This window comes from Ruditapes philippinarum, unplaced genomic scaffold (assembly GCF_026571515.1).
Source record: "Ruditapes philippinarum isolate M1 unplaced genomic scaffold, ASM2657151v2 ctg633_1_1_1_1, whole genome shotgun sequence".
In the NCBI taxonomy this organism is placed as follows: domain Eukaryota; kingdom Metazoa; phylum Mollusca; class Bivalvia; order Venerida; family Veneridae; genus Ruditapes; species Ruditapes philippinarum.
The window spans coordinates 212,369-232,400 of record NW_026861215.1 but is presented as its reverse complement, the minus strand read 5'-3'; the positions used below and the strand labels follow the sequence as shown (position 1 = coordinate 232,400).

At 33.5% G+C, this 20,032-nt stretch overlaps 1 protein-coding gene across 3 annotated transcripts in view; it reads left to right on the top strand.

Annotated features, from left to right (window-relative positions):
- The first annotated feature begins 1,156 nt into the window (after positions 1-1,156).
- The window catches only part of LOC132714913 (acyl-CoA dehydrogenase family member 11-like), a 33,661-nt gene continuing 14,785 nt past the window's right edge, over positions 1,157-20,032 (top strand). Inside the window, exons 1-11 of one of the 3 annotated variants that reach the window (XM_060697838.1) lie at positions 1,157-1,497; positions 2,133-2,247; positions 2,756-2,873; positions 5,774-5,873; positions 6,460-6,583; positions 6,959-7,101; positions 8,339-8,488; positions 9,965-10,059; positions 12,838-12,937; positions 13,456-13,596; positions 14,253-14,345. In XM_060697838.1, coding sequence (XP_060553821.1) covers positions 1,210-1,497; positions 2,133-2,247; positions 2,756-2,873; positions 5,774-5,873; positions 6,460-6,583; positions 6,959-7,101; positions 8,339-8,488; positions 9,965-10,059; positions 12,838-12,937; positions 13,456-13,596; positions 14,253-14,345 — 1,467 coding nt within the window. In that variant the 5' untranslated portion in view covers positions 1,157-1,209. Of the gene's footprint in view, positions 1,498-2,132; positions 2,248-2,755; positions 2,874-5,773; positions 5,874-6,459; positions 6,584-6,958; positions 7,102-8,338; positions 8,489-9,808; positions 9,904-9,964; positions 10,060-12,837; positions 12,938-13,455; positions 13,597-14,252; positions 14,346-20,032 lie in introns of all 3 variants that reach the window. The other 2 variants (XM_060697839.1, XM_060697836.1) reach the window with 2 other exon arrangements.

Sequence of the window (20,032 nt, the reverse complement as noted above, 5' to 3'; positions counted from 1 at the left end):
AATAAGGGCGTATCGATCTGACCCGATTGGAGCTAACGCGGACGACGAATATTTAATACGATCGCCGGGGGATCCCCGGTATTTCCTTCATCGCAGTTACTTCCCTTTTTTATTTAAAACGCCATTTGCCTGGAGTCCCATTTTTGTTTTATTAAATGAATTTAATCTCGTGCGATTAAAATTTGTCATTATATGATTGAATAAAGTACAGATTAGAATAAACCACACACGAAGGTAAACATATTTTTTGACACACATAATCTCATTTGAATAGGTTTACATCTTTACGCTAGTCCAAATATTTAGACGTAACCGCGGATTTGAAGCTAATTTTTACATGGATCAAAATCCGCATTTTCCGATTAAACGTCAAACAGGTGAGCTAGCCGTTTGTCCAAAAGAATCTGGTCAATCTTTGATGTTTATAAGGTAGAGTCACTGCTTTTAAATCCGATTCATCAAAGAAAGTTGTGAAACTGAACTTGACTTTCACTGAAAGAAGCAGGAGGATATTCAATACTCATAGCATTCAAGCTGTGACAATATAAATGATAAAGAGATAACTTATTTTAATGAATGGTAATCCATTTTATTTAATGTCAGTTTCTTTGTTGAATTTATAATACCAATACATTTCTTTCCCGTATGTTTAAGTAGCTAGTTTTTTAATATCACTCTTAGTAAATCTTGTAGGTAATGTGGACCATTCTAAATATAAATGCTGTTTGTTCTGGCTTTGACTTGGTGTTCAGCCTTGAAGTACTGTTTATTGTTTACCTGTATCAGAACTGAGTAATGAATGTTGTTTTTCTTTATAATATTAAAAACGAGGTTTGGATAGAATCTAGTCCATAATATGGACCCTAAAACAAAGGGTGAATACGCTTCCATAACTTTGCTTTTATTCTGTAAGTAGGTGTTATTTATTCTGAATTTTTTGTACTGCTAGAAAGAAATATGTTAAAAACTTAAAAGCAGTGGTTTTGGGTGGATGGGGAGCAGCAGTCCCTTCTAAGCAAGTACGCTAATATAATTTTAACATCTTCCAGGGTCCACTATGCATGTTTTTCCAAAAAGGCCAATAATTGCCTATTGTAATGTAGACTTACATGTGTATAGAATTTAATTAGCAACTAACTCTGATTTTTTTCTTTCAGCCAAGTTTTGAATACTATGAGTAAATGACAAGATCATTATAGTGACGGCAAAATGATTGTAAGCAGAATCAAACAAGCTTGTGTTAGGAAATTATTCACTTTGCATCAGACCTCAAATCCACTGGCACTTATAGCCCATCATAGTAGGACAATTCATAATGGCTCTTCCAGAGACCAGCACACGCAGGCTTCATCATTTGAAGGGGCTGTTAGAGAGTTTGATTTCCCATTTGCAAGAGCAAGGCTAGGAACCTTTGTGCAAGAGGCGCCTGTACTTGGGAACCAGTACCTTGAAGATGCTTTACTCCAGTCCTATTTAAAGAGATATGTACCACAAAAGGTAAGTCTGTAAATGATTAATCTTGTATCTCATTTCGTAAAATTTTTAAAACTACACATTTTTTTCTAAAATTATTGACACTTGATAATGCTAAGCATATTGGACTTTAGACATTTGTAAGTTTCATTGTGATATTAGCCTTTTTTTAGGAAAAATGATCATATCAAAATCAGTGTATAATCATTGATAAAAAAGAAAATGCATTGTTAAACTTTATGTATGAAATCTGTTCTTTCATTATTAATTATACAACATCACTATAGGATCAAGAGAGTTTGACATTAAAGATCCTGTAACACAATTTTATTATGGTTTTATATCATAAATATGATGCTCAAATTAAGATTTAACAATTTTGTAAGTTCCAAAAAGCATTATTTATAAAGATATTACCAAATTTAACATTTTAGTTAAATAAAGGGAGGTAATAGAAAATTTATTTTCTTTAAAGACTAAGTCTATTTTTCCAATAAGAAATGAATGCATATATTTTTATGATTACATATAATATGTACAAATATTTGAAGTAAATATTTTACATATTCTTCAATGTTTGAAAATTGTTTTATAAGCATAATTATATACATATATATATAATTTCATTTAGACATTGATTTCATCAGATTGGTTTGTAGGTATTGGTAGATATAGAAGCAGATTTAGTTAGATTTGGTGAGAGAGTTGCCACGGAGATGTACGATCTCAGTTTACAATGTGAAAAGGAACAGCCATATGTTGAAAAATTCACAGGTACCAATTTTCTATCCTTATTTTCTTGATGGTCTTATAAATTCATGGCATCTTACAGATTGTTAATTTATTTAAGGATGTCTGGTGTTAGAAAGTAACAGTTCATGATGATGAAATGAGTTTTTGTTCGAAATAAATTTATGCACATTGTTATGTACTTACACAATGTAATCTTTTCAAATTTTTTATTTGAAAGTGAATTTAAAAGTTAAATGTCTTTTTCTAATTTGACATATATGAAGTATTTTAAAACAGACTTCAATGCAGAACATAGATTATACTTCAAAGATTTACACCTAACTTTACCTTTTTCCCGGATAAATCAATTTCATTATCTCTAAAGAATGATGACTTTTTTCTCTTTACCTTTAGTAGTTAGATTTTCAATACCCTTTCAAATAACATACAATTTAGAGAACTTAACAATATTACAAATTTCAATTTTGTTGAATAATTAAGCAAGGTTAACTAATCAACTAACCAGTTGTTACTGATACATATATTAAAGGCTGGGGAAAACTTGTGGATAAGCTGGTAACAGGGCCGGCATGGAGAAAGATGCATGACATCTCTGCTGAAGAAGGTCTTATAGCTATATCTTATGAAAGGAAATATGATGAGTACAGGTAAAATTTATTTCTTTATCTATTTTTTTGTTTGTTTTTTTTTGGTTTGTTTGTTGGGTTTTACGTCGCATCAACACTACAAGTCTTATGATAACTTTCCAGCTTTACTGGTGTAGGAAGACCTCATATGACCCTCTATGCATTATTTCAGGCACAAGCCTGAGTCGAACCACCAACGTTATGTTAGCTAGCTAGATAGCTTCCTTAATTTCTTTATGTACTTTTGGTTTGGTTCTTAGATGTTACTTTAACACTGTAACGGTCACATGATGTTTTTTTTGTTGGCTGATATATAGTATAAGAAGCTTACACTGGCTACCAGAACAAATGGTAATTTCCAGCTAGAAAGTTATAGGCCGAGTCTTAGTACATCTAAACAGCTTCCCTAGAGCCAGATAATCCCACCTGTATTGCTGTCAAGTGTGAATCTTTTTCTTGCAAACATAACAATAATTGGTTGATTTTTAGCTCACCTGTCACAAAGTGACAGGGTGAGCTTTTGTGATCGCTTTTCGTCCGGCGTCCGTCCGTCCGTCCGTCCGTCGTCCGTCCGTCGTCCGTCGTCCGTCCGTAAACTTTTGCTTTAAATGACATCTCCTCATAAACCACTGAGCCAATTTCATCCAAACTTCACAGGAATGTTCCTTTGGTGGTCACCTTTAAAAATTGTTCAAAGAATTTAATTCCATGCAGAACTCTGGTTGCCATGGCAACCGAAAGAAAAATCTTTAAATATCTTCTTTTAAACAACCCTAAGAGCTAGAGCTTAGATATTTGGCATGAAACATCTTCTAATGAGTGTCTACCAAGTTTGTTCAAATAAAAGCCCTGGGGTCAAAATTGGCCCCGCCCCCGGGGGGTCATTGATTTTCCCTATATGCATATAGTAAAAACTTAAAAGATCTTCTTTTAAAGAACTGTAAGAGCTAGAGCTAAGATTTTTGGCATGGAACATCTTCTAGTGAGTGTCTACCAAGTTTGTTCAAATAAAAGCCCTGGGGTCAAAATTGGCCCCGCCCCGGGGGGTCATTGATTTTCCCTATATGCATATAGTAAACACTTAAAAAATCTTCCTTTAAAGAACTGTAAGAGCTAGAGCTTAGATATTTGGCATGAAACATCTTCTAGTGAATGTCTACCAAGTTTGTTCAAATAAAAGCCCTGGGGTCAAAATTGGCCCCGCCCCAGGGGGTCATTGATTTTCCCTATATGCATAAAGTAAAAAACTTAAAAAATCTTCTTTTAAAGAACCCAAAGAGCTAGAGCTTAGATATTTGGCATGAAACATCTTCTAGTGAATGTCTACCAAGTTTGTTCAAATAAAAGCCCTGGGGTCAAAATTGGCCCCGCCCTGGGGGGTAATTGATTTTCCCTATATGCATATAGTTTAAACTTAAAAAATCTTCTTTTAAAGAACCGTAAGAGCTAGAGCTTAGATATTTGGCATAAAACATCTTCTAGTAAATGTCTACCAAGTTTGTTCAAATAAAAGCCCTGGGGTCAAAATTGGCCCCGCCCCAGGGGGTCATTGATTTTCCCTATATGCATATAGTAAAAACTTAAAAAATGTTCTTTTAAAGAACTGTAAGAGCTAAAGCTTATATATTTGGCATGAAACATCTTCTAGTGAATGTCTACCAAGTTTGTTCAAATAAAACCCCTGGGGTCCAAATTGGCCCCTCCCCAAGGGTCATTGATTTTCCTTATATGCATATAGTAAAAACTTATAAAATCTTCTTTTAAAGAACCAAAGAGCTAGAGCTAAGATATTTAGCATGAGACATGTTCTAATGGGTGTCTACCAAGTATGTTCAAATAAAAGCCCTGGGGTCAAAACTGGCCCCGCCCCGGGGGTCATTGATTTTCCTTATATACATAGCAAAAACTTAAAAATCTTCTTTGAAAAAACCCAAATAACTAGAGTTTAGATATTAAGCATGCAACATCTTTAAGTAAATATCTACAAAGTTTGTTCAAATAAAAGCCCAGGGGTCAAAACTGGCCCTGCCCGAGGGGTGTCATTGTTTTTTACTCTATGTGTATAGTAAAAACTTAAAAAATCTTCTTTTAAAAAACCCAATGAGCTAGAACTTAGATGTTTTGCATGAAACATCTTCTTATGGGTGTCTACCAAGTCTGTTCAAATAAACAAATAAAAGCCCTTGGGTAAAAATTGGGCCGGGGGGGGGGGCTATATACAGGTGAGCGACCTCAGGGCCATCATGGCCCTCTTGTTTTTAAATTTATATCAATACGTAATGGATTTATAGTAGCATATAAAATTACAACTTAATACATAACAGCAGATTGACATTGCTTTATTTTCAAACCATGTAACTCATTTATGATGGTGACAGAATGACATTTTCCAGCACCAGTGTAAATGGTAGAAAATTCTGTCTTACATGCAAGAAATTTTTGTGTTGTGATTTTAAGTGGCTATCTGATGAAGAAGGTTACCTTTGATAATATGAGATGCCAAAGAACCACTTATTGTCTTGAACATAGTACTATATTTACTATGGAGAAATATTATATTTTAAAAACATTAATGATAGAACATGAGGAAGTTAGAAGGAAGGAATCTCAAATACATTTACTCTACATCTGAGCTCGTAACCCATAAACCAGTAGACAAATTTTGAATAGAAAAATAAAAGAGATTGTGAGCAGACAGAAGATTCAATTTTAAATGCTGGTACAATTTATGATAAATAAAACCCTTCTTTTCAAAACTCAATGTTTTTATATATCTCTGAAACTGTTATGGAATCATTGTATACAAAATTTGGAATTCTCATAGTAAACAAACTTTAATAGATGTTTAGATAAGTCTGCAATTTTCATACCTTTATTGTGAACATATCCAAGCATTTTTTCTACATGTATCTTTATTTCAGCCGTTTATATGGTTTGGTGAAGAATTATCTTAATACACCAAGTTCTGGGCTGTATTCTTGTCCCCTGGCAATGACGGATGGTGCTGCTAAAATAATTGAGGTTAAGTTTTCTTAACTCCTGATATCTTTATTACTGTTTATGTTATTTGACTTTAAGGAGAGGTTTTGATATGATTTTTTAACAATTAATTTTGAGCTCGACCTTTTGAAGAATAGGGAGAACTTTTGTCTTCAACCCAGCCTTGGTGTGACACTTCGGTAAAGTTTGCTGTTTTATCTAAGGATTTTGATGTTTAAATCCCTAAACACTGAATTGAAAAATTCAAAATTTGAAGCACATAGAATTGAGGAAAAAGAATTCCTGAAGAAAATTAAAATGTTTCAGAATTCTTTTTGATTAAATCTGTTCATATTGAGGGTACTAGAAAGTGAAAGCTACTGTCAGCTGCCCCTAGCATTGGCTTAAGCAGAACTCAACATTTAACATGAAGTTCATTACCTGAATATACAGGGGTTAGGATTTAAATAAGTTTGTGTAGGTCCACCTAAAGTCTGAAAAGAGAGATTAAGTAATTTCTCTTACTATTTATGAGGTTTACAAATTGCATCTTAAGTATTGCTTATTTACTAATTGCATTTGAAAGTAGTGCTTGTTTAATTGTCTGATGTTTTTGTAATGTGTGTAGGGTTTGAAGGAGGAAGCACCCTGGTTAATGGACAAGGCTTACCCTAGACTGACCAGTAGGGATCCTGCCCTGTTTTGGACCTCTGGGCAATGGATGACAGAAAAACGTGGTGGCTCAGATGTTGGTATGTTCTTAATAAACTTATACTGAAGTGCATGTCTGCTATACTAATCTGTTATATTTTCATTTGTTGATGCAGGAAAAAATAGAAGTTAACTGCTATGAGATCTATTGCTTAGTCAATAACCCTGCAATTGATCTACCATGTGGGTTTTAAGTGGTATCTTTGATTCTGATTCATTCCATAGAAGGGAATGATATTTCATTAGGTGGCCAGTACTGAAGTCAGTGTGCATAAATGATTTTATTGTATTCTCTATAAATAGCTTTTTAAATGTGTTTCTCTGATTGGCTAAAAAATCAATAAAGACAAATTATAATTATGCATCAATAGATTTTGAGGATATAAATTATGTTGTTCTTGGACCTTCTATGTTAGCTAATGGTACAGAAACAGTGGCTGTAGAACAGAGTGATGGTACGTACAAACTTTACGGTTACAAGTGGTTCTCCTCAGCCACTGATGCTGATATTACATTTACCCTAGCGAGAGTCGTTGATAGACAAGGAAACACCATCCAGGTATGTAATAGAAAGAGTATCGAAACACGAGGCTATCTGATTTGTACGAGGGGGCATAGCCCCGGAGTATTAATCATATTGCCGAGTGTTTTAATGTTCTTTCTCTTTTGTATCATAGACAAAAATAAAAACTTATTCCCTGATGTCACAATATGAAACCCCAGAAAAAAGTAACCAATGAACGAGCATCTGAATGTGATATTTCTATCGCTATCCTTTTCTCCAGCAAAAAAGAGCCAGTCAGTGGGCATGTTCTGAGTGCGGGTAACTAATACCCCCACTCCAGTTAACACACTGTACATGCATGATTTGTATACGATTTAACTCTGACACATTTTCAATAGAAAGGTCCCCAAACTACGATACAAAACTTTTATACAGCTCCCTAAGTCCTGGAATGACTTAAATAAAATATGAAGCAAATTTTCTTATCTGTCTTGTCTTCTAGTCAGCAATAGGAAATGTATGTTTAGAAAAATGTATACTAGAAATTTTAATCAAATGTGGTTTATGATGAATATTATAGAAGATATGGAATGAGTGGTGGTTCAATACTGAATTTATTAAACTAATTGAATGAAATTATATTATACAAGCCTCTGGCAAGCAAAATATTATTTTATTCAACAAGTTCAATAAATTCTGTTATGAACCTTAGTAACACAAATATTATATTCTATCATATACACAAAATAAATATTTAAATTCAAAAATAAAATTATTTCTTATTGACGTGTCAATAGTGTAACACAAACATTTAGCTTGTCTCAACACTATTTTGTATAACACAAATGAGTCGTGACATCAAAATACATGCACGACCCTGCATTACCAGTTTTAAGGGCACGAATACATGATAAAGGTAATTATGGTAAGGCAAATTTTTTAGGGATTGAGAAATATGTAAAGTACTTTATTATAAACATTTGATAAAACATTATGAGTTACTCTTGTAGCTGGTTTTTGTAGCACAGTAAATTAAGAAAATATGGAGTAGATTAATGTTTGAAACCTAGAAATTTTAACTTGTTTACTACTGCAATCTTTGATTGAAATGCTCCATGTGGAGAAATATATAAAACAAACAATGAAGAGAGTCATAGAAATAATAATTGATTTCAGCTTTGTAAGTTCCTGATTGATGTGAAGGGAAAATAAATTTTGAAAAAAAATATCACATTTTTTTTGTAGGTACAGTTATATATATTTCAATTTTGGATTTTTTTTTTTTATATAGGGAACCAAAGGGTTATCCCTATTTTACATGGAGGTTCACAATGAAGATGGGTCCCTAAATAATATAGAGATTGTTAGGTTGAAGAATAAGCTGGGAACCAGGCAGCTGCCGACAGCAGAGTTACTGCTAGACGGATGTACAGCATTTAAAGTATGTGTTAGAATCTTCAATATTTCCTATTATAAAACATGTAGTTTATAAGTTCATCACAACATTGATATATATCAAGTAATCTTAAAGCAGCATGCTTCCAGATTCATGCTAATTTTTGTCAAAATTAAAAAAAAATGTATTTAAAAGTAAAATATTGTGAAGTGAACTAGGAAAGTTGTTTACATTTTGCAAACGGCACTAAAATTTACATATAAATTACCAAAATGAACACAAAATATGCAAACAATAGCCCTTACTGCATTAATTATGCAGAAGAAATATGGTGATGAAACTGCAAAATCATGCAGTCATTACTCACACAAAACATTTAAGTTTTTACTTGAATCTTCAATCTTTTTACCTTGCTCAAAATCTTAGTACATTTTTCTCAAGTTTGATTTTATTGAAATATATTTGCTGATCTGGAGGCATGCAGCTTTAAGGTTACAAGACACTTTTTGCCTTAAGCTTTTTGGAGCACATTTACTAAGGTTACGGATAACTGTAGGGCGCCTGCATAGATATGACCAAATTTTAAACTGTTGGCTGCTTATTTTAGGTATTTCAATACTAAAATGCTTAACATTACAGTGTATAAAGCTATATATCTGGTGCCTGTAGTTTTAAATGTATAATTTATTTTTATATTTTGAAAATTACCTTTGCAAAAGAAATATGTATATTATGAGCAAATGATGCATGCAGAAAATCATTTCTAAATAGTTATAACTTTGCAGTAAAAGTGACATTTATGCCAATCCAGGGTATATAGTGAGTGAACGGGTGAAATTCAAAAAAGTGTACATTTTGCCAGAATTCTTTTCAATTTTATAATTTACTTTGCATGAACGATAAATAACTCACATGGCCAAAGGAAATTTCTCCATATATATCCATAGGAATTTATTTGTAATGTTCAATTTATAAAAAGTGTGGGGCAGTCTTTTCATATTTAAGGCAGATTAACATTTTATCCTATACATTTTTCAATATCAATCGTTGTCAATCACCGTTATAACAGTCAATTTTTAGCTCACCTGTCACAAAGTTACATGGTGAGCTTTTGTGATCGCTTTTTGTCCGGCCTCCGTGTCCGTCTGTTTGTTAAAATAATAGCTCCTAGGTTAAAATTGGCTCAGCCCTGGGAGCCTATATACAGGTGAGCAATTTCCGGGCCATCGTGACCCTCTTGTTTAAATATATATAGTTAATTCAGTTCAATTTGACAATGAAATTATGAGCATAATGTCACTTTAAAATGGAACATTCTTTGTCATTTCTATTTAGAATACATTTTTATTGTCCCTTTATATATAGGTATCAGATGAAGGTAGAGGGGTTCCTGCCATTAGCAGCATGCTTAAACTGACCAGAATACATAATTCTGTAGCAGCGGCTAGCTCAATGAGACGGTATTACATACTTCTGTTCACTTCATTATCATAGATAAATCAAACCTTCTTTTATCTATAGGTGTCAGACAGTGGGAGGGGTGTGTCAGTCATAACTAACATGTTGAAAATAAGTAGGATACATACTTCAATAATGGCCATTGGATCATTACGGCGGTATGTCTTCATGTTCACCCAGTATTGCTTTTATATTCCATGGCGCTTATGCTTGACTTGCTTCTAGAATTAAATAAGAGACTGACTTGTAGTTTTAAATGGTGACTTAAAGTAGCTATTGTATAAAAAGTGATTTTGTTTTGATTTTATGATAGAAAAAAAATCATGTTCACTTTTCCACTGGCTTAGCTTAATAGAGAGGGTATTAAATTTGTAATCCAAGGTCTCATACTCCAGGGTCTCTGGTTTAATCCTGGCTAGGCAGAACTTCTCAGTTACTATTGATCCCTGACATTTACCAGTAATCTAATGATCATTTGAGCCGCGTCACAACAAAACCAACATAGTAGGTTTGCGACCAGCATGGATCCAGACCAGCCTGGGCATCCGCACAGTCTGATCAGGATCCATGCTGTTCGCTATCAGTTTCTCTACTTGTAATAGAGTTGGTAAGCGAACAGCATGTGTCCTGATCAGACTGCGCGGATGCGCAGGCAGGTCTGGATCCATGCTGGTCGCAAACGCATTATGTTGGTTTTGTTCTGACAGGGCTCATTTGTCTCTCACTGCTGATATAGAAATCTTGTGGGACAGTAGTTGGTCAATTTTTGGAGACATTTGTCATTACTGATTAGTTAACCAGGGAAGATATGACCAAAAATGTGTTAAAATGGGGGTGAATAAACCATACAAAGTGGTCAATTTTAAAGGATGTATAACCTATTGAAGGATATCACTTGCACTACCTATGATAATCCTGCTTTTCCTTTTTCCCTTTCTTAATTTATTACATTCTATGGGTAATCCATCAAGGTTCCAGTGAAGAATGACATCAAGATTTGTGCCAGATTATAAAGCATAAATTTTGGGAGCCATCTGTCTGGCTGTCCACTTTAAAGCTTGCCTGGCTTTCACAGATTAAACTGTTGTTGGGATTTCAATGAAATTTTACAGAGAGTGATCAATACCAACCCGAGTTATGCATATTGCAGGCATGTTCTGCTTCGCTGCACTTGTCTGTCTGTACGTCCGTCCTTCTGTCCGCACTCACAGGAGAGTAATTATGTGGCTAGAGGGACAATAGGTAACTGTTCTTTCTCTTTGATGCCATTCATTCCGTAATGCTTTTATGTGGCTATTTTCTTTTGCGTGGCTAAAAAGAACAATAGAGAGAACAATAGAGTAGCCACATAATTACTGTCCTGTGAGAACGTCCGTCCATACCTCTGTCCGTACGTCCCGAAATCTTGTGAACACAACTCATCTTAAACCGGATGGCAGATTTTGCTTAAACTTCCAGGGATGAACAACCTTAATGTGTAGATGGTAGTTAAGGAAGGAATTTTTGCTGCGACCAAATTTAACAGAATTATGGCCCTTTGTTGATTTTTTCACTATATACCATATAGAAATTTTGTGAACGCAACTCCTCTTAAACCGGATGGCAGATTTTGCTTAAACTTCCAGGGATGAACAACCTTAATGTGTAGATGGTAGTAAAGGAAGGAATTTTTGCTGCGACCAAATTTAACAGAATTATGGCCCTTTGTTGATTTTTTCACTATATACCATATAGAAATTTTGTGAACGCAACTCCTCTTAAACCGGATGGCAGATTTTAATAAAAAGTTCCACATAAAAATCTTACATACAGATATGCATGCTCTTGTTTACGAGCACATCTGCACAGTGGGGGCATCCGTGTCCTTTGGACACAGTTCTAGTTTGTGTCTGGGTTAGATATGTATATTATTTTTGTGTGTGGATTCATATATGAAAATGATCATTGTGTCTGGATTCAGATATGTAAATTTATTGTGTCTTGTCTCATATATGATAATAAATCATTTAGTTGGATTCAGACCTGGAAATAAACATAGGTCTGGATTTAGATTTTTCATTTGTAATTATGTCTGGATACTATCAATATCTCTTTTTTTTGGCCTAATTTGTTTTTTTTAATATATTTAACATAAAACACATTATTTAGCACACACATTCTTGATTTACTATCTTTTCCACCTTAATTATCTATTAAAATCAGACTGTCTGAATTTTCTAGGTTGTAAGATTTTTACTATAGACAGAATATTTAAACTCAACCTTATGTTTTTTCTAAGGTGTTACATAATTTTTAGTCTAAATTCATGGGTTACATTATATGTTATCTTTAACACATAAACCTATCATAAATTTCAAAGACCAAGGGAAGCTATCAAACATTGTTTTCAACATTGGCATTATACTTCATTAAGGTTTTAGGTCTCACATCATTTCTCAGTCACAGCAGAAAATTTGTCGCAAATTTTGTTAAATAATTGTAGGTCACTGTCCAAAAATCCATGAATGTGTCATGGGTATTTTACAGAAATAAAATCCTATGGGAGCATATCAGATACTTTCTGATAATTCATATGTTTTCAAATTGATCCTTTGTTATGACAGGGGCGTCTGGGGCAGAGTGGTAAATGGTGTTGACTTCAAACCATTTGCCTCTCACCATTGTAGGTTATAGTTGTGTAAGCGTCGTCAGGTTCTATATGTGAGAAAGCTATCCAGCTAGCTTACCGAACGTCAGTGGTCCTACTCAGGTGCCATTTTGTGTCTGATATAATTTACAGAAGGGCACCTGAGGCCTTCCTCCATTAGTAAAGCTGAAAAGTCCCATATGACCTATAATGTATTTGTGCCATGTAAACCTATAATGTGTTTGTGCCACGTAAAACCTAAACAAAAAGAAATATGAGTATAATATAATTATTTATTTTATTTGTATAGAATGGTGAATTTATCTAGAGACTACAGCACCAGAAGGTCAGCCTTCGGTAACAAGTTGAAAAACTATCCCCTACATATACAGACACTGGCTAGGATGGAGGTAATTATGGAATTTTATAATAAAATAATCTTATTTCATGTAACTAAATGAAATACTGCATTGGAAGAGTGAGATATAGTCCAAATCACTCACTGTATATCACTAACAGAATATAATTCTTTTACATTGTTTATCACTTACTATATATATATCACTCACTGTATATCTTTCACTGTATATATCACTCACTGTATATATCACTCACTGAATGTATCACTCACTGAATGTATCACTCACTGTATATCACAGACTGTACATATCACTTACTGTGTTATACTCTATGTATATATCACTCACTGTATATATCACTCACTGTATATCACTCACTGTATATCACTCACTGTATATATTACTCACTGTATATCACTTACTGTATATATCACTTGCTTTATATCCCTCACTGTATATTAGTGTAAACTAAGGGCAATTTTTCTCAAATAGCATGAGTTATAAGTTTGAACATTTTCATTAAAAAAGAAAGTATGCATCAAGTATATAAGTTTATGTTTTTGTTGTAGATTGAAAGCAGGGGAGCTGTAATACTTTGTTTAGAAAACATGAGGTTGCTGGGTAGGGAGGATGTTGGTATAGCAACAGATGATGAGAAGAATTTATTGAGATTGCTTGTACCACTGTCTAAACTGTATAGTGGAAAACAGGTATGTAGTGAGAAAATTGCGGTAATTTCATTGATTCTATAGCAGGTTTCTGTCCTAAACAAATTATGCACTCTTACCTGGTTCTATACTGTTAACTGCTAAGTTCTAGTAATTTGGTACATGTGGTAAGGTACTCCCTTATTGTTTTGAATTTGAGTCAAGTCATTTTCGGTTTTATCACAGTTATACAAAAAAGAGTGTTTTCTAAGTTTTGAGAGCCTAAAATGTGTTTTGAGACAGTTGTTTTGGCTTCCAGCAGCATTGTTGTCACAAACCTTAGAGCTGTGGTTTTTTCAAGGGATTTATAGTGACTAAATGGCCACCTTACAGTAACAAAATTGACAAGAACAATTATAGACTTTATTTCATTACATAATAATATTGGGCCATCGTCATCTATAGAACAACAGAAAATTACTGACTGACTGACCCCCAAGTCCATTATAGTGGCTCTTTGTGGTAAATCTGTATTGTAAGACATGGTTATGTTAAAGCTGTATTGTAAGACATGGTTATGATTTTGCAGTTACAGAAAATGGAAATTCTGCTTTGAAGTTTGAAGATGAATGTTAAAATCAGTAAGCGTACTGATAATGAAGTACAAATAGTTTTTGTGTTTCAGAGTTAATATTTTTCTGTAATATTGTTATTTGAAGGCATTACAAGTGGGTACTGAAGGACTAGAGAGTTTTGGTGGACAAGGATACATTGAAGACACCGGAATTCCTGCTATACTTAGAGATGCTCAAGTAAGATGATTTGTTTTACTGCTTATATTGACACAAAGATTAAAGAATTTACTTATTAATTATATTTATAAAATGTTGAATTTGAAACATACTGTTTTAGTGAATTATGTTGAACACCAGTAAGTTCAGTTGTAACAATATCTTAATTTCTACCTTGTTTCTTACTTCATCCAAATGTTAAGCCATGAGCAGTAGTGGTATGGTTAAAATCATACATAAATGGCCAATGAGAATAGAAGATTATGCATTATTAGTCCCCTACCGGTTTACCGGAGGGGACTTTAGGTTTACCCTCCGTCCGTCTGTCTGTCTGTCCGTCTGTCTGTCTGTCTGTCTGTCTGTCCGTCCGTCAGTCCGTCCGTCCACAAAACTGGATCCTGCGATAACTTGAAAAGTACTGAAAATATTTTTATGAAACTTGATATATGGATAGATGGCAGTATGGAGATTATGCACGTCTTTTTCTTTTCTTCCTATGTTGAAAATTCTGGTTGCTATGGCAACAAATAGGCTGAAAATATGGCAAATTTTACACATAAACTGGATCCAGTGATAACGCAAAAAGTACTGGAAATATTTTATGAAACTTGAAATATGGGTAGATGGCAGTCTGGAGATTATGCACGTCTTTTTCTTTTCTTCCTATGTTGAAAATTCTGGTTGCTATGGCAACAAATAGACTGAAAATATGGCAAATTTTACACATAAACTGGATCCAGTGTTAACGCAAAAAGTAATAGAAATATTTTTATGAAACTTGAAATATGGGTAGATGGCAGTCTGGAGATTATGAACATCTTTTTCTTTTCTTCCTATGTTGAAAATTCTGGTTGCTATGGCAACACATGGACTGAAAATATGGCAAATTTTACACATAAACTGAATCCAGTGATAACTCAAAAAGTACTGGAAATATTTTTATGAAACTTGACATATGGGTAGATGGCAGTCTTGAGATTATGCATGTCTTATCTGTTCTTCCTATTTTGAAATCTTTTTCTTTTCTTCCTATGTTGAAAATTCTGGGTCCTACTAAACACTGCTAAGGACTGCTAAGGACCGCTAAGGACTGCTAAGGAGCCACAAAGGACTACTAAAGAGGCACAAAGGACCTTAAAATACCTCCTAGGCCATTCTTATATTACATGGTATTATTTTTAGTGAAAAAAAATTTATAATTTTAAGAAAAAATATGATTTTGGTGAAAATTTTATGAGTTGTCGGACCGCTAAGCACTGCTCAGATACACAAAAGACTGCTAGGGAGGCACAAAGGACCTTAAAATACCTCCTAGGGCATTCTTATAAGACAAGGTAGTATGTTTAGTGACAAAAAATGTATAATTTTAAGGAAAAATATCATTTTAGTGATAAAATTTATGTTTTTGAAGAGTTGTCAGACCGCTAAGGACTGCTCAGGTGCACTAACAACTGCTAGGGAGGCACAAAGGACCTTCAAATCCCTCCTAGAACATTCTTATAATATATGGTAGTAAGCTAATAGACAAAAATGTATTATTGTACGAAAAATATAATTTTGGTGATAGAATTTATGCTTTCGATGAGTTGCCGGACCGCTTAGGACTGCTCAGGTGCGAAAAGGACTGCTAGGCAGGCACAAAGACCTATAAATATTTCCTAGGGAGGCACAAAGGACCTTAAAATAACTGTTGGGGCATTCTTATAATTCATGGTAGTATGTTTAGTGACAAAAAATGTATAATTTTAAGGAAAAATATCATTTTAGTGATAAAATTCATATTTTTAAGAGTTGTCGGACCGCTAAGGACTGCTAAGGTGCACTAACAACTGCTAGGGAGGCACAAAGGACCTTCAAATCCCTCCTAGAACATTCTTATAATATATAGTAGTAAGTTAATAGACAAAAATGTATTATTGTAAGAAAAAAATATAATTTTGGTGATAGAATTTATGCTTTCGATGAGTTGCAGGACCGCTAAGGACTGCTCAGGTGCGAAAAGGACTGCTAGGGACCTTAAAATATTTCCTAAGGAGGCACAAAGGACCTTAAAATACCTGTAAGGGCATTCTTATAATACATGGTAGTATGTTTAGTGATAAAAAATGTATAATTTTAAGGAAAAATATCATTATAGTGATAAAATTCATGTTTTTGAAGAGTTGTCGGACCGCTAAGGACTGCTCAGGTGCACTAACAACTGCTAGGGAGGCACAAAGGACCTTCAAATCCCTCCTAGAACATTCTTATAATATATGGTAGTAAGTTAATAGACAAAAATGTATTATTGTAAGAAAAAAATATAATTTTGGTGATAGAATTTATGCTTTCGATGAGTTGCAGGACCGCTAAGGACTGCTCAGGTGCGAAAAGGACTGCTAGGGACCTTAAAATATTTCCTAAGGAGGCACAAAGGACCTTAAAATACCTGTAAGGGCATTCTTATAATACATGGTAGTATGTTTAGTGATAAAAAATGTATAATTTTAAGGAAAAATATCATTATAGTGATAAAATTCATGTTTTTGAAGAGTTGTCGGACCGCTAAGGACTGCTCAGGTGCACTAACAACTGCTAGGGAGGCACAAAGGACCTTCAAATCCCTCCTAGAACATTCTTATAATATATGGTAGTAAGTTAATAGACAAAAATGTATTATTGTAAGAAAAAAATATAATTTTGGTGATAGAATTTATGCTTTCGATGAGTTGCAGGACCGCTAAGGACTGCTCAGGTGCGAAAGGACTGCTAGGGACCTTAAAATATTTCCTAAGGAGGCACAAAGGACCTTAAAATACCATAACTACTATATACAAAGACATACCCTGACAATAATGCAGGTATACATATTAATGTTTAAGCACATATCAATAATAAAGCCAGTCTTAAACACATATCAAAACATCTATATACATGAACACAGATCTTGACTTTACATATAAATGTACAAGCACATATAAAAAGAATATATATACAAACACATATCATTATGAATCGATCGCATTTTTTCATATACATGTATGTTGAAAATGTGTATATTGGCTGAACAAATTGTCCCTTCTGCACAGTAAATGGACTATCTATGTCAAATAATAAAGTTATTTTAATATCACAGAAAGGATAACTATTTGGATGAATATTCTGCAAATTGTCAATCTTAAAACAAGATACAAACACCAAATCATTCTTAAATCAAATATGCAAACACATTTCCTAAAAAAAACATCAAAAATTCTATGACTTTCTAATCATTTTTTGTTAGAAAACCCAGAAATTACACGCCGCAGGGAGGCGTTTGTTACATTTTTGGGGGAAATGTTACACTAGATGTTCAGATCTCATAGTCCCTGGGATTTTGGTTTTAATATAATGATAATAGCTTTATTTGCTTTAAATAGTACATAATGTTCAATTAATGTAAACAAATAGAACAAAGAGCTAGGTTCACTAACCATGGATTTTTGCCCAAGATTTTGGCAAAAAATAATTTGATGAAAAGTTCTTGTTTTTAGGTTTTATTTATAAGTTCAACCCTTAAACTGTTAAACAGTTATGAGTTTATAGACATATGTTTACATTTAGTATGATTTATTTTCTATGGAAATACCCCTATTTCAAGCAAAATTAGGAAAATTCACGTATTTTTGGTGTTTTAAACGAAAATTAAAGTATCAGCACAGTCCAGCCCCAACAAAATCATTACACCATTGTGTTGTAATGTATCAAAGGCTTCAACTATATCAATATAAAGTTGGGGCTTGCCTGTGCTCTATTCCAAAATAAGATTTTTATCTAATATCTAAACGTCATTTTCTGGCATTAATTTCAGTAAATGCAAATCATGGAGCATGTATATTGCACTCAACATGATTAATTTGTATTCTAAGTTGTTGAAATATGATTCATAACATATATTTCAATAAATGTTTGCAGGAAAATCATTTCTAGTAAATTAAAGGCACTTTTCACTAAAATAAGTACGATTATGTTTTGGTACGAGTTAGACGGTTTCCACTGTAACAGTTGTAAACAAAACTCTGGCAGGTTAAAAGAATTATATGTAAACGCTTATAAATAAATGCTGAAATTCTACTTATGCCTTAAATATTTCATTCTTAGAATGAGCAAGGTGTTGTTATGTAATTTTATTGATTCATTGAAAGAATTTATGCTGTTCAAGCTATTTTATTGCTGAATACTTGATCTGGGTCCGGTTCTTTCGCCCTCACAAAAACAACAACAACAACAACAAACAACTGTGGTCGTTTTACACACAGTGATTAAGAGGTTTTTATGTCTTTTTAAAAGGTAGATAAGAAGAATTCAATTTACTTTGTGAAAATAAAATTATCGCAAGTCTCAAAACAATTTAAAGATACTGTATATAGAGTATTTAAACTTTATAACATCGTCTGCATTGATGTATATGTAAAACTACTTGTTAAATGATGTCATAGCATCCCGGAATGTGGCATTAGCTCAGTGGTAGCATGGGAGCCTCTCACCCAGGAGAATTGAGTTCAAAACCTTGATCATGAATTCTTTTTTTTTTTTTTTTTTTAATAATTAATAAAATAGATAGTGCTTTTTCAGTAAATAATATGTTATTTCATTAATGTATTTATTCCTTCAGATTTTAAGCATCAGTGCTATTTCATAGTTATTAAGGTATTAAAGATTTGTTAGACATTTAATTGCTTAAAAATTCAACAAGAAGTTTCAAATCTTATTAATTTAGTATTATTCTCATTAAAAAATATTTACAAGAAATTGCCAAAGCAGGAAGTATGTTAGGAGTCAACGGACGAATTGTCTTCAGTACACTTTCCCAGGATGAGAAAAAAGCATGTTATTAAGCTCTAGCTGTTTCCAAGAATAAATAGACAGAAAGACTTGACTTGTCCTTTTTCACAATTCAAAAGGATCCTTTTATTTTGTGCACGAAATTGCAGAGCATACATGTAAGCAGCAATAACTACATGAATTGGATTATCTACACGAATGACAGCATTGATGTGTATTACTGCCTTTCTTATGGCTGGTGCACACGTAGTTTGAATGTGTTCCGATGTTTCCACCGTTACATGGTATCTCGCATATGGACACCATGAGAAGTTGTGAGACTCAGTCAGGAGTGAGAAGATGGGCTGATAATCTTGCTGATCATGTAGCGGTATTTTGAAATTGATAGCCATTCAATACAGTGTGAAAGAGAATCGTTAAAAGTAACAGTAAAAGAGACAATGCTAAATTAAATTTTTGATTGTAGGCTTCCTTATGTTAAGTGTTTAATTTACACTCATTATGTAGATGTAAGGGCATATTGGAATGATATAAACCAAATCATTACTTAGAGTTGTTTTATGTGACATAAATTATGAATACTATAAATAAATGTTTTATGCCCTCGAAGGATGGCATATTAAAATCGAACCGTCCGTCTGTCAGTCTGTCATTCCGTCAGTCATTTAGGCTTTATACATATAGACAGTGGTGGTCATGTCCGCTCTGATTCAGTATGCATGAAAGGATTTTAATTTTTCTTTCATATATGAAATAACCATAGATGTATGGTGTGTCGCGAACAAGACTGGTTTCTATGACTTCGGTCCAGGTAATTGTGGGGGTTCAAACTTTGTTAATTTTGAAATTAATATACATATAGGCAGAGATGGTCGTGTCTGCTCTGAAAATAATATGCATGAAAG